At 42.2% G+C, this 19,940-nt stretch overlaps 3 protein-coding genes across 9 annotated transcripts; 1 reads left to right on the top strand and 2 right to left on the bottom strand.

The window, feature by feature from the left end:
• Positions 1-1,978: 1,978 nt before the first annotated feature.
• On the bottom strand, positions 1,979-3,914 carry LOC114857762 (butyrophilin subfamily 2 member A2-like). Of its 7 annotated transcripts, none has more exons than XM_029154549.2 (6): positions 3,758-3,914; positions 3,279-3,335; positions 3,126-3,191; positions 2,950-3,006; positions 2,496-2,843; positions 1,979-2,415 (listed from the first exon to the last, which is right to left on the bottom strand). In XM_029154549.2, exons 1-6 carry the CDS (start codon positions 3,822-3,824, stop codon positions 2,285-2,287), a joined length of 726 nt encoding a protein of 241 aa, XP_029010382.1. In that variant the 5' UTR covers positions 3,825-3,914; the 3' UTR covers positions 1,979-2,284. The 7 variants fall into 7 exon arrangements, with proteins under 7 accessions (XP_029010382.1, XP_029010380.1, XP_040927247.1 ...); XM_029154547.3 differs by having other exon boundaries at positions 2,950-3,027; positions 3,758-3,913; XM_041071313.1 differs by having other exon boundaries at positions 2,950-3,027; positions 3,126-3,210; positions 3,758-3,868.
• A 2,947-nt stretch (positions 3,915-6,861) lies between these two features.
• exosc6 (exosome component 6) lies at positions 6,862-7,966 on the bottom strand. The gene is made up of 2 exons (XM_029154546.3): positions 7,689-7,966; positions 6,862-7,544 (listed from the first exon to the last, which is right to left on the bottom strand). The coding sequence occupies exons 1-2, from the start codon at positions 7,964-7,966 to the stop codon at positions 7,001-7,003; spliced, it is 822 nt and encodes a 273-aa protein (XP_029010379.1). The 3' UTR covers positions 6,862-7,000.
• A 570-nt stretch (positions 7,967-8,536) lies between these two features.
• aars1 (alanyl-tRNA synthetase 1) lies at positions 8,537-19,663 on the top strand. Its single transcript, XM_029154545.3, has 20 exons — positions 8,537-8,609; positions 9,868-10,025; positions 10,332-10,520; positions 10,796-10,941; positions 11,299-11,490; positions 11,914-12,058; positions 12,488-12,633; positions 12,841-12,949; positions 13,316-13,466; positions 13,650-13,774; positions 14,132-14,276; positions 14,361-14,539; positions 14,781-14,894; positions 15,058-15,264; positions 15,418-15,602; positions 16,487-16,595; positions 17,795-17,908; positions 17,994-18,200; positions 18,485-18,598; positions 18,679-19,663. Exons 2-20 carry the CDS (start codon positions 9,882-9,884, stop codon positions 18,856-18,858), a joined length of 2,901 nt encoding a protein of 966 aa, XP_029010378.1. The 5' UTR covers positions 8,537-8,609; positions 9,868-9,881; the 3' UTR covers positions 18,859-19,663.
• Positions 19,664-19,940: the final 277 nt, after the last annotated feature.

Below are 19,940 nucleotides of genomic sequence, written 5' to 3'. Positions count from 1 at the left end.
AAAACAGATATTGGGTCCTGACGTGACACCAAGGCAGAGGCGGGTGTTCGGCTGCAGTGAACTGCTGTCTCTGGCAGAACGGTACTTTGCAGGAGAGAAAGAAGTCTTCTCCGGTGTTGCTGTCTGTGCGTCCTCCTCGCTCCCCTGGTGGCGTGGAAGCTTGAGTCGTAACAAAGGGAGCTCAGCGTTTTAGTTTGAGTCTGAGTCCTCCAGAGATTTTTTTGAGTGTTTTTGTGACTAACGATCATTGCCAGTGACCTTAACTATCACTACTTTTAAGACAAGTTAGAGGGGGTGTCTACTTCTCTCTTTATTTGTGCTTCTATCGGCACAGAGCCACGATGCATCTGGCTCTTAGCTGTCGGTTGCAGGATGACAGTGTTTGGCTCTGCCAGACAAGGCTCTCGGTTCTCTGCTGCAGGCAGCCTCGCCTTCATACAACGTAACTCCTCAATGCTGTACTCTGGCTCATTCGACTAACCACGAATATCAGACTGTGCTGTGCCTACATTTTACTGGCAGCCAGTGAGAGAAGCTAATGTAGGAGAAATGTGATCTCTCTTTCTAAGTCCTGTCAGAACTCTGACTGCAGCATTTTGAATTAGCTGTAGGCTTTTTAAGGAGCTGTTAGGACATCCTACGAGTAAGGAGTTACAGTAGTCCAGCCTAGAGGTAACAAATGCATGGATCAGTTTTTCTGCATCGCCCTTCTAGCTTCTGATTTTAGTTATATTTCTAAGATGAACTCTGTAGTACCCCAAAGCTGGAGGATTTGTCATTAACAATTTGGAATCTGTTCAACAAATAGGATTTAAACCATCCCAGTGCTGTTCCTTTAATTCCGATGCTATGTTCCAGTCTCTGTAATAGAATGTTGTGATCCATTGTATCAAATGCAGCACTAAGATCTAACAGGACAGAGACCAGACCATTAGTGACTCTAACCAGAGCTGTTTCTGTGCTATGAGGTTTGGTAAATCCTGTCTGAAAATCTTTTTATTCCCATTCCATTCGCGGATCTGCACAATGATGTCTGTCATTTGGAGGAAGATGCTGATGATTGTTTTTTCTCTAATATTAATATTTTATTAGTAAAGTAGTTCATAGTAGCTGCTGACATTAAAGGAAATATTAGATTCAACTCCACTATGACTCAATCTGCCTGGCTAAAGTGTTGAAAAGAAACCTGGGGTTGTTTTATTTTTCCTTAATTAAAGGAAGGAATACACCACTGCCTTTCTAGTTGTCAGGTCCTATGCTTTAGGCTGCAGATCTAACTCTACTCCTAACCCTTATACCATGGAGCTAACCTCCTCTGATTCACTGCCTTCTTCTTCAGAGGAGCCACTGTGTCTAACATTGTATGCAGAGAAGCTGCAGCATCATCTACAAAGACAATCGAACTGTTGAAAAAGGATTAAGGTGACTGTTCTCCTCTGTGTAGCTGCATGACAATGAGGCAAAAGATGATTAATCATCTGCTTGAATCTGGCATCAGCGTTGTCAGATAAACATCTGCTATAGTAAGATTTCTCTTCAGCTGCTGCAAGGTCAATTACGGCAAATTCTTCTTAAATTCACAGTAAGTTAATAAGAAATGGTGAGATAACAGAGGGCTTTGGGGAAGAACTATTAAATTATCAATTTCAACCCCATATGTCAGGACAAGATTTAGGGGATGATTAAAAAGATGAGTGGGTTCATTTCCATGCCGAGTAAAACCAATAGTGTCTATTAATGACATAAAAGCAGTGCTGAGACAGTTGCTGTCAACATCTACATGAATGTTAAAGTCTCCCACTACAATGAATACAATTTATCTGTGCTAAGAACCAAGTCAGAAAAGAATTCAGTTAAGAATTGTGAATTAGGAGCAGGAGGACAGTATGAGAAGTTGTACAACATAAAAGTCCTGCATAAACCAGAGGAAGAGGAAAAGATTAGCTGCTTCATGGGCCCAAGTGTGACATCTACAATGTTTAAATGTATCAAAACTTTATTCTGAATAAAAACTAAAATAAATATTATTACATTGTTGATGATCATATTTGTTTTAAATAAATGTATCCAAACCGTCCAGGACACTTAAAATGCAGCTACACATTATCAGCACCAGTCGCAGTCACCTGTCATCTGACTCTCTGGTCACATGATGCAGGTGATGCTTTGTAAAACTTGCCACCTTCAGGACCCATTTACAGTTCTGAGCAGTAGCTGCTGAATGATTGAATCAGAGCCTGACTGATCAGAGCATCCAGGCCATGGGTTGGAAACGGTAGCTCTCTCAGCGCCGACATCTCCTGCATATCGTCACGACAACCACTACGAAGAGGACAAAAAGCACAATGACCCCAACCACTGACAAAGTCATTGTCCTCATGGTGTGCTGGCGTTTGGCGTCGTCGCTTCCATCACCTAAAACACAAAAACACCTGCTCACTTGGTCTCCAGACACCGATGAGCCGACAGAGGCAGCTCTTGTGCCCGTGACCCACCTGCGAGCGGCACCGTCAGGGTCACGGTGCTGACGGAGTCCGAGGTGATGATCATCATCGCTCTTCTCTCCTTGTAGCGACACTCGTACGTCCCCGTGTCTCCCGGCTTCACATCCTTCAGAACCAGAGACAAGTCGCCGCTCTTTGCCAGCTGGTTCTTGAGTGTCACACGGCCCCTGAACCACGGCTGCTGGTCGACCAGCACAGCTTTTCCGTCCTGGACCAGGAGGACGTTCTCGGTCTTCAGGTCCCGTCGGGTCCACATCACCGCCATGACGCTGGCGTTAGCGGGAGCGCGGCACGGCAGCGTGAGCGTCTGTCCAGAGACGCCCACCAGGTTTCTCCGTTCTGACCCCACGGGAATAAACCAGTCGCAAACAAACATCACGTCAGGTTCTGTGCAGTGGAGCGAGAACATCCAGAAACTGGAGCCAGGTTGTGTCTGGGATCACACCTGTCACAGGACACTGTTCTGTCGGCTGCTTCTTTGGGTCCGACGTTCCCATGTTTCCTGTTGAAGAGGACGCAGAGACTGGAACCAAAAAGAAACACTGAGACACAGACGGCAGCTCTCATTCTGTTTAACACGGCACCAGGGCACTGTGTCTGTAGAACCGTGAGTGTGTGCACCTGAGGCCGCGCTGCCGGCAGGACGCTGCGCTGCGTTCAGAGTCACCTGCACCGACGCCTGCGCACCTGGAACGACAACACAACTCTGAACAACGGTGCTGCCTGTCGGGCTCTACTTGTGGTGAAGCAGCAGGAGGCTGCAGCTCCGCGCACCTGAGGCCGTGCTGCCAACGACACGCAGCGTTGTGGTCGGCTTCGTTGGTGCAACAGCTGAAACGGAGAAGACGCAAGATGGTTGTGAGGTCAGAGCCAGCTCACAAACATGTGGCTCAACGGGATAAATAAAACCACGAGGCAGTTAAAAAAAGACTCACATGAACCTGAAGGTAAAAAACAAACATTTTATTCTGGAAGAAGATTGTTCTACTGTGGATGCTGGTTGAGAACTCAACACGGGTCTCAACCAACTGAACACTAAACCAGGTTTGTCTGCTCACCCCATACTTCATGACACAAACAAACAGCTGATTGGTCAAGGAGAGGTTTTATCTTTTCCAGGCAATGAGACGAGCCTGTCACAACAGAGAAGAACTTGGACAAACCGAGCTTTAAGTACCCAACAGTGACTAGAACGAGCAGTGAACGTAACACACGCGACCACCTTACTAATGTGGACCACAGATTGGACTCACGTGGAGGAGGCGCCGCGGACAACGGCGGGATGCAGACGCTGAAGAGGAGCAGGAGGACGACGGACATGTTGGACTCGCTTTCAAACAGCGCGGCATGATCCGATCTGCGCAGGTCCACGCACACATAAATACCTGCGCGCAACTTCCGGTTTGTCGGTTCCGCCTCGAAGCTGTTTATTTATACAGACGTAATATAATACTAGTTTCCAGTAGTTCCTTCATCCACACAGCGTGGGCTAATTTAAAATAATAAAGATTCATTAATTTGTTTTACATAAAGTGTTTCCCAGACAAAACACAGATGTTGGAGGTTCGGTTACGACCTTGGACCACACGTGTTCTGTCGCTCCAGCTGAGACCGGACCAGGTTATCCATGCATCCGTTCAAAACCCAGAAGAACCCTGAAAAAGCCCAGAAAGACTCATATCGCAGACAATGGAGGTACCAGCTGCTGAATCGCCAGGTTCCATCAGGGCTGTTTTTGACACGTGGACCTAAAAGGGATCCTGATTCTTTTGGTTCCCTGAAGTTTTTGTGTCTTTAGTCTCAAACAGCAGCTTGATGCAGTAGCTGCTCCGTGAGCAGAACCAGGACGTAGGATTCACCACATTAAACAGACATCTTCTTGTCTCAGTAGTTTTTTCTCTTTCTGCTCCTAATGTGGCTTGTTTAGGGTCTGGACGTTGTCCCTTCATTATTGTTGTTGTTGGCACACTACATTTTGTTCATATCTTGTTCTCAGTTTCACTCTCCTCCTCCGGTTCCTGGGTTCAGCCATTGTCTTGTTGTCTAAATTCCAGTGGTCCTGTCATGTTTCTCCACAGGCACAAGTTTCAGTTCATCTTTCAGCTGCCAGTGGCCAAGGAAGTTCTCTGGTGTGACATTCAGGTTTTAACCCTATTAGTTTGAGGACAGGTCAGATCCACTGTGTGGTAATGACAATAAAACATGAGACACATTTTTTATTCACATAATTTGCACATTATTACAAACAGTTATGTCACTGAGCAGCGATGTATTGTTTGACTCAACTCTGACCTGCTGCAGGATCTGTTTTTAGCTTCACAAGCACGTAATGAGAACTAAAATGTCACATGCCAGCATTGAAAAAAAAGTGTAGTAGAAATCCATCTTTATTATTATATATTGTTGGTATAGGGCTGTGTCCCTCCACTGTGTGTGTTTCAATTTGACCATGGGATCAATGAGTTCAGTTTTCAAATTGATGAGAGTCTGTTTTTTTCCACATGATGTCAACGGACTGTTCCATGATCTGCAAAAACAAGTGCTCAATTAATGCTTGTTGAAGTGCAACAGAATTTGGCTAATTTCCTTTTAAGTAAACATGTAGATCTTGTTGATGTCAGGCATTATTTAAAATGTATTTAAAAATAAGAATAAAAATGTCTATTATTCCCACAGCGGGGAAATTGCAAACAGCTCAGTGTTAGAAATGAACATAGAAGGAAACCCACATGTATGTAGGTACAGAGATGAAGATACTGAGATGGATGATGATTATTGCACCTTATGAATATTGTACAGATATATACGGGGATGTATTGCACAGGTTTACAAAAATATAAAATTGCTTATTTTAGAGTCTGATTGCATCAGGGAGCGACCTGTAGAATATCCTTCACACAGCGAGGGTGGATCAGTCTGCTACTGAAGCTGCTCTCCAGAGCAGACAGTGAGTCCTCCAGTGGGTGAGAGACCTGGTCCATGATGGATGTCAGTTTAGCCAGGACCCTTCTCTCACCCACCTCCTGCACCGTGTCCAGAGTGCAGCCCAGGACAGAGCTGGACTTTCTGATGATCCTGTCCAGTCTCTTCCTGTCCCTCACTGTGATGCTGCTGCCCCAGCAGACCACACCGTACAGGATGGCTGATGCCACCACAGAGTCATAGAAGGTCTTCAGGAGTGGCCCCTCACTCCAAAAGACCGCAGTCTCCTCAGCAGGTACAGTCTGCTCTGACCCTTCCTGTACAGTGCATCCGTGTTATGTGTCCAGTATGTGGACAGACCTAATGGGTCTAAGAAGGGGGCACATGCCAATTTAGGAGGACCAATCTGTAGACTGGTCTGTGACGCGTCTTGTGTTTTATGACCAGACCCTAGAGCAGAGGTGCCCAATCTTGGTACTCGAGAGCCACTGTCCTGCTTGTTGTCCAACTATCTCTGCTGATCACCTTGATCAGGTGTGTCAGTTAGCTGCTGAAGACACCTGATCAAGGTGATCAGTGTTAGTTGGAGGTGGGAGAGTTGGAAAAGCAGCAGGACAGTGGCTCTCGAGAACCGGAACTGGGCGCCCCTGCCTTAGAGACTTTAAATGCAGCTGCCAGCCTCCTGCAGGACGGAGTGATGTTGTATCTTTTGACTTTCTGTAATTTTATCCCACTAAATAAAATGAGCTGCTCCATGTCAGTGTGGGAGAAAGTGACACATCAGCAGTTAAAGAAATTGAAGCAACACTTATTCAGTGACTAATCTGTGAGTACGTTCTGACTTTGTTTGCTGGCTTTAGTCATAATCTGAAGAACTTGTGACACACGTTTGCTGCAAACACACAAGGGATTTTAAAGCTTGTACTGTATGGCTGAGTTACATCTTCAGAAGTAGAACTGCTCCATGACATCATGTTGAGTCTGAGTGAACACCTCATCACTGACTAATGCCAGTCTAAGTGTAGCACAGAGCTGCAGCTTTTTCATGTCCTGCTCTCACTAAACGTCACAGAGTAGAATGTGGTGTAAATTTCATTTGATTCTTCTTCCAGCTTGTCTTTTTGAACTTTTAGCAGTTAGCATGTGGCCATACTATCTGCCTCTAGAGTTTACGCAGGTCATCGTCAAATTGATTCAACAAGTTTCTGGCCAGACCTGATGCAAACTGAAAGACATTGAGGTCTTAACTACTGCAGGTTTGTTTTGTAATGCAGTCACAACACCACCAAGGCAATAATTAAGTGAAAGTCTTCTATAAATCTCTGGTAAACTGTTTAAGAGAAAGTAGTGACCTCTAGTGATGGTAGAAAGGCAAAACGTTAGCTAGGTGAAAACCGTAGTTCTCCTGTCCAAGTCATTTTGGAAGACAAAGCAACAGTATCACTGTTTTGATCTTTTGCTTGGAATTTATATTTTTAATTAAGGAACATTAAAGCAAACATACAAAAATTGTATTAAACATAGCACAGGGAATTTTACAGCAATCATTTTTAAGTGAGCAGGTCCTGAGTGTATCAGCTTTCTGATGGTGGAGGAGCTGCCTTGCGTACAGTACTGGCCAGAGCCTGCTGAATGACAGGGTACAGTTTATAGCATCCCTCAATGCAGGTACGAACTCCAGTTGTCAGAGTCGCTTCAGTCATTTCTCCATCTGACTGCAGCCCAGAAATCTGGTTCAGACTGGGGAGGAATGCAACAGTTAGACAGCCCTGGTTCTCCCTGTCAGAGCTGCAGCTGCTTTCCTCGATGTACGACGGGTCAACAACATAGGAAGCACCATCCTGTCGCATGGAACATCCAAGCACCAGATCATACATTTCGATCCCAGCATCTGCAAGAGCAAGAGAAGCGCATGTGATGGCATGTGCCAAAACTGATCCGTTGTTCTCAAGAACCATCACGTTGACCTCGATCTGAGAGCGGGGGTATTTGTGCAGGCATATGGCAGGCTGCAGACTCTCCTGCAGCATCAGGGACAGGTCTCTGTCTTGGGTCCCCTGTATCCAGGAAGTTCTCTCTGGGCAGGAAAATGGAGCAAAACGCATGTCTGTGATCAACCTGGAGAAACAGAAAGAGTTTTGAGTGTCCTTAAAAAGGTACAGTTTCAGCTTCGACATAACTCCCTCACATCACATTAATAATCAGTGCATTTTGATGTAATCTATGGCTATAAATAAAATATTGAGTTGTATGGCTACACACCTTCCACATTTCATATCGGTTTCATCTTTTCGTTCTGTTTCTCTTGGGCCATAAGCGCAGCACATCAGTTTGGTGTTCCCAGCTTCGATGTACGCGGAGCCTTTAGCTTGGCTCACCAGCCCGCATCGGACAAAAATAGGCCGGATGTCAACTTGATCCCGCTGCCGACCGTCTGCTCTGGGTCCGTGCGATGCGACAGTGGCAGGTGGTTTGCTGAAGTACAGAGACGGACTCTTGGAAACATCTGGGCCGCGTAATCGTTTAGTATCAGTCGGCATGGTGGTGACAGTGGCGGCGGCATGCAAGATGGTGCAGCACCAAATCGTCCCCCCGGAAACACGGCGAGGAGATAAATGGTTCCACGTACACGTAGCGACCACAGCAGATGGCAGCCATGCAATACAGCATCACGGACTTTACATTTTATTTCATTTTCGTGTACACACATTTAACTTGATTGGTGAAATTGTTTGGTAAGATTTGAAGCTGCAATTTACAGCTGGGCAATATAGTGAGAGAAATACTGTGTCTCCGAGGCTGAAGAAATAATGAACATGGCAAAAATAAAACTAGCTATAAAGCTCTAAATTAACAAATAACTTACTTCAAATTCTTTTATTTGAAAATCTTTGCACATTCAGGTTTGTTTATCCAGCTAAACAGAATGACACCACTATCATTTTCATTGCATCAGCCAAAGCCGGCCAGTTTGTGCCATTGATGTGGCGGGCTCGACAAAGATTGGCAGAACTTTTGTCCAATAATAGGTGAGATTTTCTCAACTAGCATGTATCGGACCAATAGGTAGCTGCCGTGGGCGTTTTCATTGACTCTGCATTTCCCTTTAGGTCTGTCGGCGTGGGCTCAAGCAGTGTGTTTGTGGGACGGTGACTGATCCATTCTGTTGAAATAGCGACTGATGTGAGTATTAGTATCTAGTGTTTGAATGAATAACGTCCACGATACTCCTCAGGGAAAGACGTTGACTGTCAGCAGTGTGTATTCAAGTCTATCTGATGTCAAACAGTAGCCGGCCAGGCTAACGTTTAGCTCGCTAACGACAGGTTCTCTAGCTAGTGCTATTGCCCGACTAAGCAGTTTACATTCAATAGACAATCAAATACTGTATTGAATGGTTTTAAGACTTGTTTGGGGGTATTTATTTTGTTATTACCCTAACTAACCAATATCTTATTGGTTACAGCAGTGATGTAAACAAACAAGAACTGACAAATGGAAGAATAGCCAACCGTTACACCTAAGGACATTTAATAAGCACTAACAATACTGACCTGGCAAAGTTTCTTCTTCCTTAAGTGTAAGGATATGTTTTCACTTCGGGCAAATATTAAATTTTAGTAATATAATCGGCTTATTAAAAAATTGATTATTTACAAGTCCTAAATTTCCTTTTTCCTACCATGGTTGAGCAGGCAGCCAGAACAATTGAAGCTGTTTAGACAAAGAATGTGACCTTAAAAGCTAAGTCATGTGTAAAGTGGATGAACAGTAAATTACATGACACCTGCAAAGTACATTACAATTCTCATACATTTTGATCAGCAACTACTTTTGTGTCTTTGGGTATACTGTAAAATGTCCTTACTCATATATACTAGCAATGACAAATAACAGCATTCTATAAACCATACCTTCACCCCCTTTTAAATCACACTGTACATGGTTAATAGTGATATTAATAAGCACTGCCTAGAAACAAAGCAAACCTTTGGGCACATTATCGACTTGACTGGAAAGGGTAGGCTGACATGGCCTTATTGCTGATTCAACCCAAATCTTTATATCAGACATAAATATAGGAAGTTGTGCCGTAAGAAACTGTCTCTTTTCTTTTCTTCTTTTCTATAAACTGGAGACAAATATTGATTTTGCCACACTCTCTCAAAAATAACACCACAAAAAGCATAGCTTTAGTTTCAAGAGCTTCAATATTATAAACATAACATAGTAATTATGAAAAGCACAGCTAAAGCAGCAAACCTTCAGCACAGTGCTGAAGCACAGCTCAGTGTTCATAGTTAAAACTGGAATGAAATGAGTTTGGGCCCACAGGGGACATGGTATCAGATCAATTAAAAATAAGTGCCACTGTTGAAATGTACCTATTCAAAATGTTTGATGGTTACATTATTTTTGTGTATTGGATATTTTTCTCAAGAGAGCTGGTTCAGAATGGACTCCTCATTGACTGCGGCTCAAATCCGGGAGAAATTTATTGATTTCTTCCGGCGCTATGAGCACCAGTATGTCCATTCATCATCCACCATCCCACTGGATGACCCAACACTGCTTTTTGCCAATGCTGGCATGAACCAGGTACTCTTCTTAATCATCTCCAGCTCTTTTACAAATATCTTTGCTTCTCTTCAACACACTAGGTGAGGCGTGACCAACCCTGGTCCTCGAGAGCTAATATCCTGCTGGTTTTCCAACTCCTTCCTTCTGATTATCTTGATCAAGTGTGTCAATTAGCTACTGACTGCATAAGTACACCTGGCTAAGGTAATCACTATTAGCTGGGACAGGGAGTGTTGGAAAACCACCAGGACAGTACTGCTTGAGGACCAGGGTTGGTCACCTCTGGACTAGATGTTTTAATCAGATGTCCTGTATTTCCCATAGTTTAAGCCTATCTTCCTCAACACCATCGACCCATCCCACCCTATGGCCAGATTGCGTCGTGCTGCCAACACACAAAAGTGTATTCGTGCAGGGGGCAAACACAATGACCTGGACGATGTGGGTAAAGACGTCTACCACCACACCTTCTTTGAGATGCTGGGATCCTGGTCTTTTGGAGACTACTTTAAGGTGTTGTGGTCCTATTCTTTTCAGTTATATATTAGATTATAGTTCATACGGTTTATATTTAGAACGTATCAGTTTTGCAGTATTACTTTGAATTTTAGGTATTAAAAGCTAGTTATGTATTGTACAGTATGTTTTTTGGGGGGACTGGTTTAAGTTGTAGATTTTGGGCGTGAGGACTTTTGATTCTTTTAAATTCAACCTTGTGCTCTGTCCTTGTCCCCTGTCTGCTATCATTGTTTTCTCTGCTTATACTGTCCCTTTACCTTCCTCTGCAGCACCTAGCCTGTAAGATGGCATTGGAACTGCTGACCCAGGAGTTTGGTATTTCCATTGAGCGTCTGTATGTCACGTACTTTGGGGGTAATGAAGAAGCAGGCCTGGACGCTGACCTGGAGTGCAAACAGATTTGGATGGACCTCGGGTAAGTATGGCTGTGAATAAAATGTATTGATGTAAACACAAGATAAGATTAACCTTTATTTGTCCCAGAGTGGGAAAAGTTCAATAAAATTTGCATTTGGTTAGGGGGTTCTTTCACGCTTTCACATTTAAATTATTTAAATATTTATTCAATTATATTAACTGCTTAGAAATCTAGTGTCTCAACAAATTACTTGCAGCTTCTTTGATTAGTTTAATTTATTTTTACTCATGTTATTATAAAAGACAAATGATAATAAATGTACATGATGGGTCATCATTTTCATTTCAATTCACCTTATCATTTCAGGACTGTTAAAAATAATGCCCTCTCTTTGTCTGCTGTGATTTGTCACAGGGTGGATGAGGCTCGCATTCTGCCAGGCAGTATGAAGGATAACTTCTGGGAAATGGGGGACACTGGTCCCTGCGGTCCCTGCAGTGAGATTCATTTCGACCGCATTGGAGGGAGAGACGCCTCTCACCTGGTAAACATGGATGATCCAAACGTCCTGGAGATTTGGAACCTGGTGTTCATCCAGTTTAACAGGTGAAGTTCTCACAAGTATATGAATTAAAGGTAGTTGTAGGTTATGAGAAGCAGCATACATGCACATGCATGCAAATTCTATGGCCTTGACTTGTATAACTAGTTTAGTGGGTTAGTAAAAGTTGCACAATGATCCCACATTTTGTGACAGCAAGACACCTGCATATGAACCAATGTACTAAAGAACAAGTTGAGATCAGGTGACAATGGAATTTTGACATACCTTTTATAACCAAGTGTGAATTGCACACATTATTTCTCTATTTAGTGTGCTTTATTGTTAAAACTGAAGTTTTAAAACTCTCTTTATGTTGTTTATATTACTGTGACTGTTACTGTGACTGTTAACTGCTGCCAAGTGCTGAAATGCATTTAGAATTTATATTATTGCATCTTTGTTTGTAACTTTAATTTCCTGTTCAGAGAATCTGAGACTGAGCTGAAGCTACTGCCTAAGAAAAGCATTGACACAGGCATGGGCCTGGAGCGCCTTGTGTCTGTACTGCAGAACAAAATGTCCAACTATGACACTGACCTCTTCCTACCATATTTTGAAGCTATTCAGAAGGTACTGTTAAATACAGCTCTCCAGTCACTACTTGTTATAAAATCTTACACTGTAGGAGGTATCTGGTTCATTCATGAGTACTGTAATCCAGAAACCACCTGTTTTTAGTGTGTATGTTGTAGCTGTAGTTTTATTTAGAATCTGTATATTCCAGTAAATGTGTATAACCAGCCTTCAACAGTATTCATTTATTGTTATTATATCAGTTGTTTTTACAAGCTCAAAATTAACAATGTATTGATAAATGCTGTAGTGAAATTGCTTTCCACCCTTTTTTTTTTCAAAGGTTTGTGAGCTACAGGTGTGCTTTTTATGTTTAATGCATAAAACACACATCTCTCAGACTGAGTTAATTGTTACTGTTGTTATACAGTGTGTTAGTATTACTGAGCTAATGTAGAGGTAAAACATAATTTATGTTTCTTTCAGGGAACTGGTGCCAGACCATACACAGGTAAAGTAGGTGCAGAAGATGCTGACGGCATTGACATGGCCTACCGTGTTCTTGCCGACCACGCCCGCACCATCACCATCGCCTTATCAGATGGCGGCCGGCCTGACAACACAGGAAGAGGGTAAGACATGAACACTGCAGATTGAAATTGGGACAGCCTTACAAAGCTCATTAATAGTAATAATGATGATTACAAAGTGTGTATGTGAGTGTATTTTGTATGTGTCCATAAACAGTTGTTTATGGACAAAAAAAACAAACACATTGCACCACATAAAATTCCACATCTACAGGACATTCTTCTTCTCATTTCCCTCATATGTGTTAGGTATGTGTTGAGGAGGATCCTGCGTCGCGCTGTCCGTTATTCTCACGAGAAACTGGGAGCTCACAAAGGCTTTTTTGCATCTCTGGTCGATGTGGTGGTTGAATCCCTGGTGAGATTATCTACCTTGATGTTTAAAAGGGATGTATTGTCCCAAATAATCTTAATATTAATAATGAATAAAAAGTAGTTTGTTACTAAAGAGGACTGGAATAAAATATATATATTTAGACTAAACAGTTTATTATTACACCAGCAAGGTTATAACTGTTTTGTGTTGTGCTGTTGTTCAGCTATCAGATAAGTTTTGTTGTGGTCTTTAAAAATGCTGTTTTCAAAGTTGTACAGATGGCCTATATTCTAATGCAACGGTGACATTTGTGCTATAAATGATGGTATAAATACCTGTGTATCTTTGCTTCTTGCTTTGTTCTTCCCCCGTTGGTGCTTCCCGTCCTCGTTTGCTCTCATTCTCCAGGGTAATGCGTTCCCAGAATTGAAGAAAGACCCAGAAATGGTGAAAGACATTATTAATGAAGAAGAGGCACAGTTCCTCAAAACCCTCAGCAGAGGACGTCGTATTCTTGATAGAAAGATCATGAGCCTGGGAGACAGCAAGACCATCCCAGGTGAGACACACTTGTTGATGTTACATGGTCTGTGCTGATAATTTGTGTGAAAGATGCCAAAATACATTTGTGTTTTTAAAATGATGACTCCTTCATTTTAGAGCAGTGGCATACTTACCGCTGGGGTGTCTGAGTACTGTTCCTCTGGATGTTAAGTAGCTTTTTCTCTCTGTTTGCATCTAGGTGACACTGCATGGTTGTTGTATGACACATATGGCTTCCCTCTGGACTTGACGTCCCTTATTGCAGAGGAGAAGGGCATGGCAGTGGATTTAGGCGCCTTTGAAGAGGAGAAGAAGGCAGCACAGGTGAGGAGGTTTTCATATTCAATGAGGGGGAAACTACTGAGCAGACTTCAGTGTTCCCTCTCAAGTATAATTTAATTTTGTATTGGCATTCTTCAGTAGTGCACTGTAAGTCAGAAATCATGCACCTGCTATTAAAACTGCAGCCTCAGAGCAGTGTCAAACAGTAACACATCCAGTGTGTAGTACAATTCTGACTCCTGCCAGACGAGGGACGTTACAGTGTACTTATTAGTCACACCTGTAGGTTTGCAGTAATTCAATCCAGTACAGCATCTCTAGCATTTATTTTTCAGTTAATACATTTTATGTGAAATTTAAACATCTCATTATTAAAATGAAAATGTTTTGTGTATGTAGTTAAAGTCCCAAGGTAAAGGTGCTGGAGATGAGGACCACATCATGTTAGATATCTACGCCATCGAGGACCTGAGAAACAAAAACATACCTGCCACGGATGACTCTCCCAAATACAAATACACTTCAGACGAGCATGGCAACTATGGTTGGTGAAAAATATTTTCACCACTATTTTTGGGGCTTTGTTCCGAATGTTGAGAGTATTAAAAAGTTGTGTTTGTGTATCTAGAGTTTCAACAGACTTCAGCCACAGTGCTGGCCCTTCGCCGTGACCGTGCCTTTTGGGATGAAGTGACCACGGGCCAGGAGTGTGGTGTGCTGCTGGACCAGACGTCCTTCTATGCTGAACAAGGTGGGCAGACGTTTGATGAAGGATATATGCTTCGAGAGGACGACAGCACAGAGGATGTGAGTACTAGAATGCTATGATACGCAATCATAACAATGCTAGAAGCTGAAAACAGATGTGTGGTTTTTAATGGTTTGCAAAAAGTCCTCATTACCATGTAAATGTTCTCAGCTTTGAACTAATCATTGCCAACAAAAGAAAATTCAGAATTCTGCCAAAATTCTATTACAGTTTTTGAATGTTCTACAGAGCATAGGAATATCTAACCAGGCAGTGACTGCCTTTGTGTGTCTTTTGCAGAGGATGGAGTTCACAGTGAAAAACACCCAGGTCAGAGGAGGTTATGTTCTTCATATTGGAACCGTGTATGGAACGCTAAAGGTTGGAGACCGCGTGACCTTAAATGTAGATGAGGTGAGAATGCGTATTCAAACAATTAAATTTACTGTCAAAGCAAACTGATAGTCAAACTTGAAATATTTACTTAAATTTTATTATCTGTTTTATAGTTAGTATAGCCAAGTATTGCCTTGCAACAGTTTACCCAATATCTAATGATCAATCATTCTCTTTCCAGGCACGCCGCAGGCCCATCATGAGCAATCACACTGCAACACACATCCTCAATTTTGCCCTGCGTGCTGTTCTAGGGGAAGCAGATCAGAGGGGCTCTCTGGTGGCTCCGGACCGCCTGCGCTTTGACTTCACGGCTAAAGGTGCCCTAACCACGGAGCAGGTCCGCCGGAGTGAGGAGGCTGCCTGTGCCATGATAAAAGATGCTAAGGTTAGTGACGTAATACACAAGAGAACGTATTCGCAATATCCTTTTTCCTCTAAATTTTAACCAAAAGGCTTTTGCATGAAAACTAAATTAGTCTACCTATACCAAGCAGTCTTATTAGTAAATCTTTTGCTTTTACCACTTTTCCCCTTGTAGGCTGTGTACGCCATGGAAGCTCCCCTGGCAGAAGCCAAGGCCATTCAGGGTCTACGTGCTGTGTTTGATGAGACCTACCCTGACCCAGTGCGGGTTGTGTCCATTGGTATCCCTGTTCAGGACCTGCTGGACGACCCCAACAGTGCTGCTGGTTCCCTCACCTCTATTGAGTTTTGTGGTGGAACGTGAGTGTGTCTCTCTCTCTCTCTCTCTGTCTCTGTCTCTCTGTGTCTCTGTGTCTCTGTCTGTCTCTGTGTCTCTGTCTGTCTCTGTGTCTCTGTCTGTCTCTGTGTCTCTGTCTGTCTCTGTGTCTCTGTCTGTCTCTGTCTCTCTCTCTGTCTCTCTCTCTGTCTCTCTGTCATATAATATCATTTTTTAAAATTTATTCATAAATAGCTAGCTAGTATTGAACATATCCTAGTCTCTTCAGTCCACTCAAACTATGTATTCTTGGTTACTTTGTTGAACAATACTGTTATGTTGTTTGTATCTGTTGTTCTCTGGCTTCATTCTGTCACATTGTGACATCAAACAAAATATGGGTTGGTTTGATTTAATAGTGTTAGAAGATTGTGTTTCTAAAAAAATTAAGTTTCTGTGAAAGCAAATAACAGCTGAATGACGGGAGCACATTATTATATTCTACTACATTTTGTTACCTGAGCTTCAGCTCAATCAAGCCCTGCTCCACTGAGTCACAGTGTTTGCTCCTGGCTGTAATATTCACCTAAAAGATGTCTCAATGTCACAACATCATCACAAAAACCTTTTATTAATTTTGGTTACTCGCTAAGACAAAATTACTTTCAACACATGTATGTGTATATGAATCCATTTATGTGTGGGTGTTGAGATCTGATCACAGCATTTGCTTTTCATCATTTCCCACCAGTTCAAATTTTAGAAAGCTAAAATTGTATTGATGTGGCTTAATGCAGCAGCCACGTCAAAAAATCCCTTATTTTAGGCATTTTTGTACTGTAATGTTGTTTCTCCTTCTCCTCATTGCTCTTTTTCTGAGTTGTGTAACACTGTCAGTAAATGTATTGTTGCTTTTTGTTATCTGCAGCCATCTGCAGAACTCTGGTCATGCCGCACCATTTGTCATCGTCTCAGAGGAGGCCATCGCTAAGGGCATCCGTCGCATTGTTGCTGTGACAGGAACAGAGGCCCAGAAGGTCAGGAGAGACGCATGCACGCACTGATTACAATCCTGAAATGATATGATGATATGTCAGACTGAAGGGTCGGTGTACCTGTTTTTTCATTTGGAATCAAAATGTAAAAAAAAAAACAAAACGTTTTTCATTATTTCATTTTTAATGCGGTAATGTGTGTCATGAAAAACAAATAAAGCTAGGTTGTTGTTTTTTTTTGACATTTCGTTTCATTCACAGAATTTTAATAGAAGCTGAATTTTTTTTTTTTTTTTTTTTTTTTTTTTTTTACGTTTCTACTTCGTCTGTGTTGCGGCCTTCTTCTGCGGTCAAATCTTTAATGTGTGACAGAGAAATGGAGAACTACGTTATATTTGGTGGAAATCGAGCAGGGGCAAAAGGCCCACAGCCAACACAGGGTCACTTTATTCAGCTGCTGAAGGGGAACCGATGCAGATCAGCAAGACCTGTTCTGACCTCCAGCGTCTGCTGGGCTTATGGGCTTAACGAGTATGGAAGCTCAGCGCTGTTTGGAGTTCATGGGGAATGTGATGCATTTTCTGAGCTGAGTGAAAAGAAAAGAAGAAAGCTGACTTCATTCTCCAGACATGTTAAGCACGTATTTCGCTCATTTCCCCACATTAGAAATGAGCAAATGACAGAACGATAAGCACAGATCGCTTCCGATCTCTGATAGAAAAGACTTTTCAACTGGTATCTGTCCTGTCTCCATACACTGAACAGCACCAGAGGAGGCACAAGTGGATCTGATCGATCTCCAGTCCGACAGGTTAAGTCTCTTGAACGTGCCGATCGTCCTGCTCTCCATTTTTCTGTCACACATCAAAGAATAACTGTAGAAGAAGTTGCTAATGGCATTCAGTTCAACTTCCAACTCTCGCGATTCAGTAAATTAAAAAAAAAAACTTGTTTTTTGTTTTTTTTCTTTTGATTTCAAACGAAAAATCTATTGAACTGAAGGTACACAGACCCTGAAGGCAACATGTTTTATTATGGTACCTGGTGTTGAAACTTTATTATTAAAAAAAACAAAACTAAATATTTGTTAAGAATATTTTCATATATTAATCTGCTGTCTGGCCCTCATCTTTTTTGCCTTTGGTTTCTTTCTCTTCTTTTGGTTTTGTGTCTTTCTGCACCTTATGTCCTTGTCTCACTTCTCCCCACTGATCACTCTTCTGTGTTGTCATATTCAACAGGCCCAGAGGAAAGCAGATGCCCTACACCAGTGTTTGTCTAAACTGGGAGACAAAGTGAAACAGCAGAATGCCCCGAACAAGGACATTCAAAAAGAGATTGCTGACACAACAGAAGTACATTTTTAACACCACAATACCCCAGAACATTGTTGTAGGTAGACTGTGTGTTATATTATTAACATATCCATTTCCTTTCTAGTCCATAGGAACAGCAGTGATCTCTCAATGGCAGAAGGACGAGATGAGGGAAACCTTAAAGGGCCTAAAGAAGATCATGGATGACCTGGACCGCTCTTACAAGGCTGACATCCAGAAGAGGGTTCTTGAAAAGACCAAGGAGGTGATCGAATGTAATCCCAATCAACCACTGCTTGTTATGAAGATGGAAACTGGAGCCTCAGCAAAGGTGAGAATCAGCAAGGATTTTACAACCTTCAAAATTAAATACACTGACAACCACTGCTATTTTTATACATAGAGAAAAATAAAAGTACAAACACAATTAAAAGTTACACTATTTTCTCCGGAAGTCTTCATGCTTCAACTTATCTCATTGTGTTACAGCCAGAGACCAAGTCACTTCTCTGGCCCATTAGTTTTGGCTGCTAGACATCAATAGTACTGACTGGGAGGCTTTTATTGTTTTTCCCCTTCTCCTTTTTTCTTATTTTTTATTTTACTTTCTTTCAGGCTCTGAATGAATCACTGAAGCTGCTGAAGTCAAACTCTCCACAGACCGCTGCAATGCTCTTTGCCGTAGATCCTGATGCTGGCAAGATCACCTGCCTATGTCAAGTCCCACAGGTAACATGCATTTGACCATCCAGTGCTCAAGAAACTTGGGTCTATGATGCTCACAGTTTCACTCTTGTTGTCCCTTGCAGGATGTGGCAAATCGTGGACTGAAGGCCAGCGAATGGGTTCAGGAATTGTGCCCTCTCCTGGATGGCAAAGGAGGTGGAAAGGACATGTCTGCCCAGGCTACAGGAAGGAACACGCAGTGCCTGCAGGAGGCACTACAGATGGCCAACGAATTTGCACGTCTCAAACTGGGAGAGAATTAACAAGAGAGGGTTTAAAAATAAAGGTTGTGGGAGGAATTCGAAAGAGATTTTGGTTGAGGATATGTTCATCTTAGAAATCAAACTTCTGATTTCTCAATTGCTGCCTCCTCTCCTTCACTTTACCCTTTGGGTCATGAACAAAAGTTTTGGGCTTATGGTTCCCACCATGTTGACGCATGACATTGACAGTAGGTCGGCAGTAAATGAACCTTTTATTTCTTCGTCTGACTGGGGGCTTATTGCATAAAAAATTATCTCTGTGGAAATTCCTTAACATAGTAAGTGCTAATTAAGAACCATGAGGTTTTTTGCTTGTCTACTACATTACTGCACGTGTATTGAATCAACGTCTGCACGGTACATCTCAGATCGTACAACAAAATCTGTAGGTTTTCATTCAGGCTTCTGTCCTGCACCAGGTTCTAGCTGATAAATGTCCACCCCACCTCTGTAGTTTTTTACTTCACCAAATCAAAACCCTTTCTGCTTACAGTTATAAAGTTAAACTTTCTGTGCATCTGACACTCAGTCAGTTTAGCTCTAAACTTAGTTAAAAGTTCACTGGACCTAAACTGTACACTTGTAGCTGTTTCTTTGTCTGGCTTTTCAAACAACAAACCGTTTACTGACATTACAATAACTGTTTGAACTGATCATGAACATGTCAAATAATTTATGTGTATCTTGATCTTGCTGAGCTTTAGGATGGATGCAGTTTGTTGCAAATGGCTTCCATCCAAGCTTTTCCGTGTAAGAAAACTGTCACTGTGGGAATGAAATAAATGATGGGTAAATGCCAAATGTCTGTCATGTTTGAATTCGTATTAATTCCAATGAGACAGATCAGATCAGTTTTGCTGTAGGATTAGATGGAGATAATTAGATAAGATCTGAATGAAATGTTTTGTCTTTTAGAACATTACTGTACCAGCAATTTACATTACATTCCATCAACACAATATCTGCTTTTAGAACAGAGTTTAAACTGCATTGATATGCTAATTTCAAACAGCAGTGAGCTTGCCCTCTTTATAAAACATTACAGCCATATTACTGCTTTAAAAACTGCAGTTTTACTTGGA

Source organism: Betta splendens, chromosome 6 (genome assembly GCF_900634795.4).
Source record: "Betta splendens chromosome 6, fBetSpl5.4, whole genome shotgun sequence".
NCBI lineage: Eukaryota > Metazoa > Chordata > Actinopteri > Anabantiformes > Osphronemidae > Betta > Betta splendens.
This window is presented reverse-complemented; position numbering and strand designations above follow the sequence as displayed.

What these genes read in the sequence shown, in the direction of transcription:
- LOC114857762 (XM_041071313.1), bottom strand. Translation starts at nt 3,853, where the DNA reads ATGCCGCGCTGTTTGAAAGCGAGTCCAACATGTCCGTCGTCCTCCTGC. An exon ending in TGCCGGCAGCGCGGCCTCAG is followed by an intron (nt 3,028 to 3,125) that starts GTGCACACACTC and finishes TTTTGGTTCCAG; the next exon opens with TCTCTGCGTCCTCTTCAACA. An exon ending in CCTGACGGTGCCGCTCGCAG is followed by an intron (nt 2,416 to 2,495) that starts GTGGGTCACGGG and finishes TTTGTGTTTTAG; the next exon opens with GTGATGGAAGCGACGACGCC.
- exosc6 (XM_029154546.3), bottom strand. Translation starts at nt 7,966, where the DNA reads ATGCCGACTGATACTAAACGATTACGCGGCCCAGATGTTTCCAAGAGT. An exon ending in ACCGATATGAAATGTGGAAG is followed by an intron (nt 7,545 to 7,688) that starts GTGTGTAGCCAT and finishes CTGTTTCTCCAG; the next exon opens with GTTGATCACAGACATGCGTT.
- aars1 (XM_029154545.3), top strand. Translation starts at nt 9,882, where the DNA reads ATGGACTCCTCATTGACTGCGGCTCAAATCCGGGAGAAATTTATTGAT. An exon ending in CTTTTGGAGACTACTTTAAG is followed by an intron (nt 10,521 to 10,795) that starts GTGTTGTGGTCC and finishes CTTCCTCTGCAG; the next exon opens with CACCTAGCCTGTAAGATGGC. An exon ending in CCATGATAAAAGATGCTAAG is followed by an intron (nt 15,265 to 15,417) that starts GTTAGTGACGTA and finishes TTCCCCTTGTAG; the next exon opens with GCTGTGTACGCCATGGAAGC.